At 36.1% G+C, this 8,365-nt stretch overlaps 1 protein-coding gene and 1 long non-coding RNA gene across 2 annotated transcripts; one reads left to right on the top strand and one right to left on the bottom strand.

The window, feature by feature from the left end:
- Window positions 1–1,920: 1,920 nt before the first annotated feature.
- On the bottom strand, window positions 1,921–3,571 carry LOC111784533 (NADPH-dependent pterin aldehyde reductase-like). The gene is made up of 5 exons (XM_023665203.1): window positions 3,129–3,571; window positions 2,992–3,061; window positions 2,715–2,908; window positions 2,295–2,467; window positions 1,921–2,196 (listed from the first exon to the last, which is right to left on the bottom strand). Exons 1-5 carry the CDS (start codon window positions 3,342–3,344, stop codon window positions 2,100–2,102), a joined length of 750 nt encoding a protein of 249 aa, XP_023520971.1. The 5' UTR covers window positions 3,345–3,571; the 3' UTR covers window positions 1,921–2,099.
- Window positions 3,572–5,596: 2,025 nt separating this feature from the next.
- On the top strand, window positions 5,597–6,969 carry LOC111784537. Its single transcript, XR_002813557.1, has 2 exons — window positions 5,597–5,776; window positions 6,157–6,969. It is a non-coding gene; the product is annotated as an uncharacterized LOC111784537 (long non-coding RNA).
- Window positions 6,970–8,365: the final 1,396 nt, after the last annotated feature.

The raw sequence follows: 8,365 nt of genomic DNA, 5'->3' as shown, positions 1-8,365 counted from the left end.
CTAAACTACATAGAATTGCAAAGAAACTTAGCCATTGGCTAAAGAAGAGCACAAATGCTTCTTTTACTATATTTTCCAAGTCTTCTTACAAATATAGCATACATGGTTTTATATAGCCTCAAAATGAAACTACTAAAGGCATTCCAAGAGTTGTAACATTCATACTTTTAATGGCCATAATTAACCATTATGTAATTGTAACCTAAAGTAAATTAAAAGGCTTAAAATACATTAATGAAATACAATAACTCTAAATTACTCTAAATTGTAATCCACCCAAAATTTAAAACATGAAACTTCATTCTTTTTCAATGTGCCATGAATTGAAATATCTTTTGATAATTTCAACAATATTTTTTTCACATCTTCATTGCAGCATATTGAATGATTGATGTCTCTTGGTTCATATCACTAAGGTTACTATATGGTCTGTGAGAGAGTTCACCAGCTAACCTCCCATGGATGATGTTCAGGCTAGCAAATACTATACTACTCCACCAGATTATTATGAGGTAGCGCCTAAACTTAGGACACCAGACATCCACTACGTAGGTAAAGAAAGCTACCTAAATGAAAGAAAAAAAAGCTTTGAGAACCTGTACAGACCCGATAAATTTCAGACAAGAGATCTAATCGGTACTTCATTTCCTCCCCAGTAGGCTAGATAGAAGAAAAAATTATGTCAGACCTACCTAAAGCCTAACTTAAAGCATGTGGTTACCTACTGGGTTAAGGATACGATGAAAGCCTACAAGTAGGTTTCTCCGTGAGTATAAAGCCTAACTTAAAGCATGTGGTTACCTACTGGGTTAAGGATACGATGAAAGCCTACAAGTAGGTTTCTCCGTGAGTATAAAGCCTAACTTAAAGCATGTGGTTACCTACTGGGTTAAGGATACGATGAAAGCCTACAAGTAGGTTTCTCCGTGAGTATTTTTATTCTCACCTCTTTCTACATTTTTTTTGACAGAGAATGATGCAGCTGGTCAAGGTGAGGCAGTGCTCGAGAAATCTACAGTCATAGAGGAGTGTCAACCAGTGGTGTCTATGTTGTTTATATTTTCTTGGGTTGTCATTGCATATATTTGTATCTTTTTTTCGTTCTCTCATTTGTAAATAACTTAAACAACAATTGTCTAGAACATTTTGTATTGGTTTTTATAAAAATGTTATATGACTTCAATTCACAAATTTTTTTACCATATTTTCATTACTTTCATTTTCATTTTTGTATTGTCTGTCCGTTAGGGTCTATGTTTTCGAAGTCTTGAAAATTTGATTGGGATAGATCGTGACATCTTTAATATGCTAGAAGTCAAAAACCTTCCATAAGTTACAAGCAAAAGAACTTTCATGAGTTCAAAATTGAGAAAAGGTGTTTCAACCTACGAATCATAAAACCATCCCACTCTACTATACAAATTAATACAAATTAAAATTAATTCCACAAATCTAATATGTTTGTGAAATCTCCTTGGCACACCAAAACCTTCCAAAATTAAGTATTACAAAATCTTAAAAAATATTAACCAAGTGCTAAATCTAGAATGGGAATTAATTTCGAAATTAGTGAAAGGGATTTCTTAAATATTTTCTATAGGAAAAAAAAAATCTAAATAAAAGTAAATTTGATTTTAAAAGAGATTTCAATTTAGATCCATATCTGACTTTATGTTCATTGTTCTCCGTAATTTAATATTTTTGTAAACTCTTTTGCATAACTCCTTAGTATATTATTGTTTTATTCAATCTATGCATTTATATTTTAAATTATTTAATCTCTCTTTCTGTCGCTTTTATTTTAAAAATGAGAAATTTATTTACTTTCATAGTAAATACAATTAAATACATCTACCCTTCCTATCAATACAATTTCTATTACAACATCTCACAAATTACCATTCATCAATTTAACTAATACGTCACGTCAATATTTAAGCATTTTATATTACGCATAGTAAATTTACATTCTACACATTTATAAATTCATCCCTCTTATTTATCTAATATCAAAACATTGTATCCATGATTCTTACCAAATTAATTATCATCCAAGGGCGTAGAAATTGAGAGGATTGAACAATAAATAAATAAATAAATTATGGGTTGGACAACTCGGTAGGATCCTTAACTGTGAGGGAAGCTCCATTGTCTGATGGAGTCAGATCAAGAATCATTGTCGCTGCTTTTATAGCCCTTATTACAATAAAAAATGAATGTATAAGTTCACACAAAAGGATATATTTATATATAAAAGTTCCAGTTTTGAATATATGATTGGATGATATTCATACCAACGTTCAGGTGGTAGATAATTTGAAGCTAAACTGCCAGCAACTGAAACGAGCATGTCTGTGTTTATGGCGCCAGGATCTAAGGTTACAACTGTCATTCCATCCGGCAATTCTTTTGCTAAAGATTTGCTTAACCCCTCAATTGCCCATTTAGATGCAGAATAGGGTGCAATCTGTCCATAAAGTAAAATTAAACATATGTCATTCGAGTAAATAACTGCACCTAAATAATGTGAAAGTTCTCTATTTATAATCATGCAGAGAATTAAATAAATTACTAATAAAATAACAAATATGATAAATAAGGTAAGCAGTAAGATCAAATATATATTATATATGATATATATGGTAAACTGTTAATTCAGGATTAAATATTCTTAACCTCATCTTTCCACAAAAGTTTAAATATGAATGACGTACTTGTGAATGCCCCCTTCTTCCCGCCATTGAAGACATGTTAATGATTATTCCATGCTTTTTTGGAATCATAAGAGGAATGAAATGGCGCAAAATGTTTGCTATTCCTTTGACATTGGTATCTATAACATTATCAAATTCTTCGACATCGACCTCCCATAGGTTCCTATTTCTATTAACAACAGCTGCATTATTCACTGTCAATAATCAAGAAAAAAGTGCTTAGTTTCTCAAATTTTGATACAAGTGAGAAATAATATGAAAAAAGGGAGCGGAATACCAATGATATCAGGAACGAGTTTGTTTTGGACAACCGCTCTTGCTACCTCTTCAACACTATCGTTTGATCTCTGCAAAACAAACCTTTTCAGTCACTTTTCTAAGTACTTAGGACGTGGGATTAGAGCATTTGCTTACCACGTTAGCATTGAACAGCAAGTGGCTATTGGAAGGAAGTTGTTGACGGAGGGAATCAAGTTTAGGTTGGTCACGTGAACAGCCAATTATGGTGTGACCACGGTTAGCTAACTCCAAGGCTAGGGCTCTACCCAAACCTTTGCTCACGCCAGTTATCAACACAACCCTTGAAGCATTTGTGGGTATTCTCGAGGATTCGCTCGAGGTCGAGGCCATGAGGGCTGCTTGAGACTATTCCAAAAAGATATATGAAGGTCTAAATATGGTTCTGTGAATACGTCTGTTTTAAAAGGATGTTTGAAGCATTATCTACAGATTTGTGGTTTAAAATAAAGTGGAAGGAGAACCACTTAGCTTACATATTGGTCACGCAAATGAAAATGGCCCCACACGCCTTCTTGCTCTTTACATCAAGACGTTGTGGGATGCACTTGGTGCCTTTAACCTCCTCTCGAAAATGATATAGTCCACTTGTTAGCTAACCTTAATAGTATCTCAAGCATTTTTTTTTTTTTTTTTTTCCAATCTAGGGACTAACACAAAGCTTTTGTTTGAAATCTCAACATATCACCTACATATCACCATATCACCAATGGAGCTAATTATGACTACGATATGAATTGATAACAACTACTGATAATCTATATATCTCTACAATGTCATTATCTCTACGATGGCGTGTATGGTTCACTTTGAGCATATATCTTTATTGCTTTGTTTTTGGAATCATCCAAAAGGTTTCATACCAATGGAGATTATTACCTTATTCTAAATAGTTACCTTTTAGTAATAACCGTGGATAGATATCTTAAAAAATTGGGTCGTTACATATATTGTTATGAAACTTTTGGAAAATGGATTTAACAATCTTGAACAAAACTTTTAAATCTCAAATATCCAAGAACTCCAAAACAATAAAGAAAGCTTGATGATTAAGATCAAAAGTAACGAAACTTGTTTCTAATCTCGTGATTGGGATTATCTAAACACAAGAAATGTAAAGAAACTAGTTTATGGCTTAACCTAACATTAATTAAAATGTTGTAAATCTCATGTCACTAGCTTATTGTAACTTAAAACCTTAAAAATAATTCTCTAAAACTACAAAATACAATAAAACCTCCTTGTACTTGATGTAGTTTGAGATAGCTTGTGTTATTTCGTATCATATACACCATAGATCTCTTCATTCCCTAATCAATGTAGGACTTTGTTTGCATCGATAAATTTCTTATATATCTTAGTGATAAGTTAGAGAGTAAAAGGAAAAGAAGAAGAAAAAACCGTTAGATTATAAGTTTATAAGTTTAGTCCCTACAATTTGCCAGATGTATGTTTATTTGGTTATTAAAATTTTAAAAGTATTAATACATTCCTGAACTTTCATTTTTATATCTATTAGATTCTTGAAGTTAATTTATGTATTAGATATAAATTAAATTTTTTTTTTCTCTAACTAAAAAACCCTAAACTTTAACCAAATTAAAAAATTTGAAGACTAAATCATAACTTTAGAAGAACAAATCACATGGGAGAGATGCGTGTTGGATTATAAGTCAAAGAATAAGACACATTTGTTTGCATATTGAATATTAGTAAAACCATATAACAAAATAACGTTTGAATATGAATCACTTCCACTTTCAGGAAACATCTGTTTGCATACAACCATATAACAAGATAAGCATTAAAGTTTGAATAGTTTAAGGTCCCACTTGTTTATGTATAAGAAATCTTATACTTTTGATGTTGTTTCGTAGAAATGAGAGGTGGATTATAAAAAAGGGTAAGACACGTTTGTTTGCAAATTTTAGAAAACCATATAATAAAATAAGCATTAACGTCTAACTTCCACTTTCTCGAAACATTTGTTTTCATGCAGAATTTTGGGAGCAATGAAAACGATATAACGTGATTAGTATCAACTCTCGAAGATCTTCGTCTCCTCTTATCCAATATAATTCATCAATTTTCTTATTTTTTTTATTTTAAGATCCGAAGCTTAAAATTTGATCTCTTCGGAATAAAACATATTTCTAAATCATTTAAGCTATACTTATATTGATATCATATTCAATATCTTGAAACGGTTGAATCTTCTAATTTGAATAATCTAGGAAAGATTAAGTTTAACCCTAGAGATCAACTTGAAAATCCATAGAAAGAAAAAAAAAAAAAATCACAGTTAGAAAAAGCCTCATGAATTAAAGAAAATACTAGCAAAACTTGCTTCTCGGGACGGTTAAATTTTCAAAGGAGCACAAATGTGACAAATGCAAGGTAGACTTTGTTTAATGCAAATAAGAAAGCAATATTAGGATCGCATAACAAGGCCCACACTTAATACACAAAGAATAAGTGTAATACCCGAATTTTCAGNAAAAAAAAAAAAAAAAAAAAAAAAAAAAAAAAAAAAAAAAAAAAAAAAAAAAAAAAAAAAAAAAAGAGAGAGAGAGAGAAAGGAGAAAGGAGAAAGGAGAAAGGAGAAGAAGTTAGGGTTTGGGAGAGAGAAGAGCAGAGAAGACAAACTGTCGTTCGGGATCGAATCCAAGGCAAGAAACTTCGAAGCAATACTCTTCTCGGTGCTGGAAAAGGTGCTTGGGTGGTGGATTCACTCGTTCCGGCAAGAAAATCCGAGAACGGACAAAGTAAGGTTCTGAACTTCTTGTTTCGATTTTATCTAGATCTGAGAAGTTTCTTGAGCGTTAGATATGAAGTTTTTGAGGTATGTAACTAAAATAAGATCCACATAGGATTCTTGAAGTTCTTGGACGAAAATCGGAGTTTAGTCAGAGTTCGGGTAAACCGATCGAAAACAGAAAATGTGAGTTTTTCTCTATCTTTGGACGACCTTAACTCATCCTGTGCTCAAGGAAAAAAAATAAAGGAAAAATATATAGTAGAAGTAGAATATGAGACCTACAATGTTCGTGAAGAAACTTTGTTGATATGGATTACGGATTGAAAGATAAGAAATTCTGAAGAAAATAGATCGAAAATGCTAATCTGGAAATTGAAACATACGCAGGAGAGAGAAATGTCGGCCGCGTACGGAGGAGCGAGGCGAAACCGTTATTGACACATGGCGAACTGCGGCTGGAGAGGCGTGTTCTACAGGCTAGGTGACACGCGTCAGGGCGCGAATTCGGGTCAACCCGAGTCCGAACCGGCGCTCCGCACGCGACCCGGGAACCACGTGAACCAAACCGCCGCGAGACCCCTCCGACCTATCTGAACCAACCCATCTCGACCCACGACTGTATAGAATGTTGCGCGTGGACACGCGCGCATAGAAAGCCACGCGTAATACACCCTCCAGAGAGCGTCAATCGCGCGTGTAGGCGAGTGCAGAGTGCGTGAGTAACCTTTTTCCCTCCGTTCGACCTCCGTTTGCTTGTTTTTTGCCCCGATTTCAACTCTGATCCTAATTTTATGTGAATTAGGACCTATCAAGGAAATTTCAAAATTTTTGGAACCTTTTCTGGCAAATAATTCGAGCTTGGAAAGGCACGCGTCAACCATGTAAGTAGCCATTTGGATTCCCACGAGCAGTACTTGTAGGAACTGCTTGGAATAAGCATGCATGATATCATTCCCATAAACTTAGCTAGCTGAACCTAGCATATTAGTATGAAAACCATGAAAATGAAATAAATAAGGAAATCTATGACTTCTAGATACGAATGATTATGTAAACCGTTTAGATTGAGATTCTGATAATGTATGTATGCATGAGGAGGATGGGAAACTTGTGAAATCTGCGCTCCGGGTGAAGATGGACGTTATCTTCCCATTCAGCATGTTTGTTAATATTGCATGAACTGCTGCGTGTTAACTCCTATGCATGATGATTGCTTGTGTTATCTTTCTTGATGAGTAGGAAGAAATTACGAGCTTAGATTAGGGTGCTTGTGACTAAGTAGGCTATGAGACCCTAGATTGGGGGACCTCTAGAATACCGTGCATTTAGACCCGCGAAACGATTATCGGCGGATCCAGAGCCCAGAATCCAAAACCTTATAGGTTTGTGAGACCTTGCACGAGAATCCTAGAGATGCATGAATCCAAGTCTAAGCCACCAAGTTCCACCCTAGAAAAAATAGTAGGTCACCGTGGTAACTGTAGGTAGCCCGCTAGAGTTGAGCAGTGTGGATAGTGTCATCAGAACCTCCACTTCCCTCTCTGCTCCGATACCGTACCGTCGAGACATAGCTCCAGTACGGAGATCGTTGAGCATGGTAGATCCGGATAGGGAAGTATGACAGGTGCCCAAACCTAGTGGTGATAGCTAAGGGGTCTTCTGAACGGACTCCTGGGCCGTAAAAACCCGTCCTTGAGCGGGGGACGTGGAGCCACGTAGGATGACTCAGTAACTGACCGGTGACACAATCGCACTTTCGAAGGCAGCGGACTAGCGATTGTGCGACACTCACTTTCCAGCGACAAGTGAGTTAAGCCAATTTGTTCTTGCGTCGCCTACGGCCAAGCGACTTACGGTCGAGCCTCTAGCCTCGGTTTTAAAAGAAGGTTTTAGAAAACGAGGAGAGAGAGAGATTTTTGAAAGAGAGATTTTAGAAAGAGACGTTATATAAGCAAGCAAGAGAAAGATAACAACGGCTTAGCATATATAACCTTGGGTAGGGAGAAGTTGACGACTAGTCATATCCCCCTATAGTACATTCTGGGCCATTTTAGTTCTGGCAGGCCTAGACATGATTTTCTTGAGGTGTCATACGCTCTAGAATTACAAAGGGAAAAACACTAGAATGAAAAGACATGACAAGGGTTTGGCTTGTCATGGGCATGCGGCCATGGGCAACAGGCCCTGGACAGGCATGACCGTGACACCCTCCCCCACCTAATTGGTTGACGTCCCCGTCAACCGACTACTTTCATACCTTGCGATGTGGGTGGCGGCGGAGTTCAGATCTTCGGCGCGTTCCCAGCTTGTTTCCTCTGTAGGGAGATTCTTCCATTTGACAAGGAATTCACGAATCGTCCGTACAGGTCTTCCTATCTTCCTAACCCTGTCGGCTAGGATCTCTTCCACTTCCTTTGTTTCTTTTTGTTTCAGATCGATGCTCGGTCTTGTGGTTGTATTTCGATGGTCGTCGTCTGGATCAGGGTGATAGGGCTTCAAGTTGCTCACATGAATGACGGGGTGAATTTTCATCCATGCGGGGAGTGCAACTCGGTAGGAGGTAGCCCCAATCTTTTTAAGAACTTCAACCGGGCCT

This window comes from Cucurbita pepo, unplaced genomic scaffold (assembly GCF_002806865.2).
Source record: "Cucurbita pepo subsp. pepo cultivar mu-cu-16 unplaced genomic scaffold, ASM280686v2 Cp4.1_scaffold000226, whole genome shotgun sequence".
In the NCBI taxonomy this organism is placed as follows: Eukaryota; Viridiplantae; Streptophyta; class Magnoliopsida; order Cucurbitales; family Cucurbitaceae; genus Cucurbita; species Cucurbita pepo.
Note: the sequence above shows the minus strand (reverse complement) of the source record. Positions and strands in the feature narration are given on the sequence as shown.

Coding starts and splice junctions, on each gene's coding strand:
- LOC111784533 (XM_023665203.1), bottom strand. CDS start 3,344: ATGGCCTCGACCTCGAGCGAATCCTCGAGAATACCCACAAATGCTTCA. Junction 3,062..3,128: donor TGCTGTTCAATGCTAACGTG/GTAAGCAAATGC, acceptor TTTGTTTTGCAG/AGATCAAACGATAGTGTTGA. Junction 2,909..2,991: donor ACTCGTTCCTGATATCATTG/GTATTCCGCTCC, acceptor GATTATTGACAG/TGAATAATGCAGCTGTTGTT.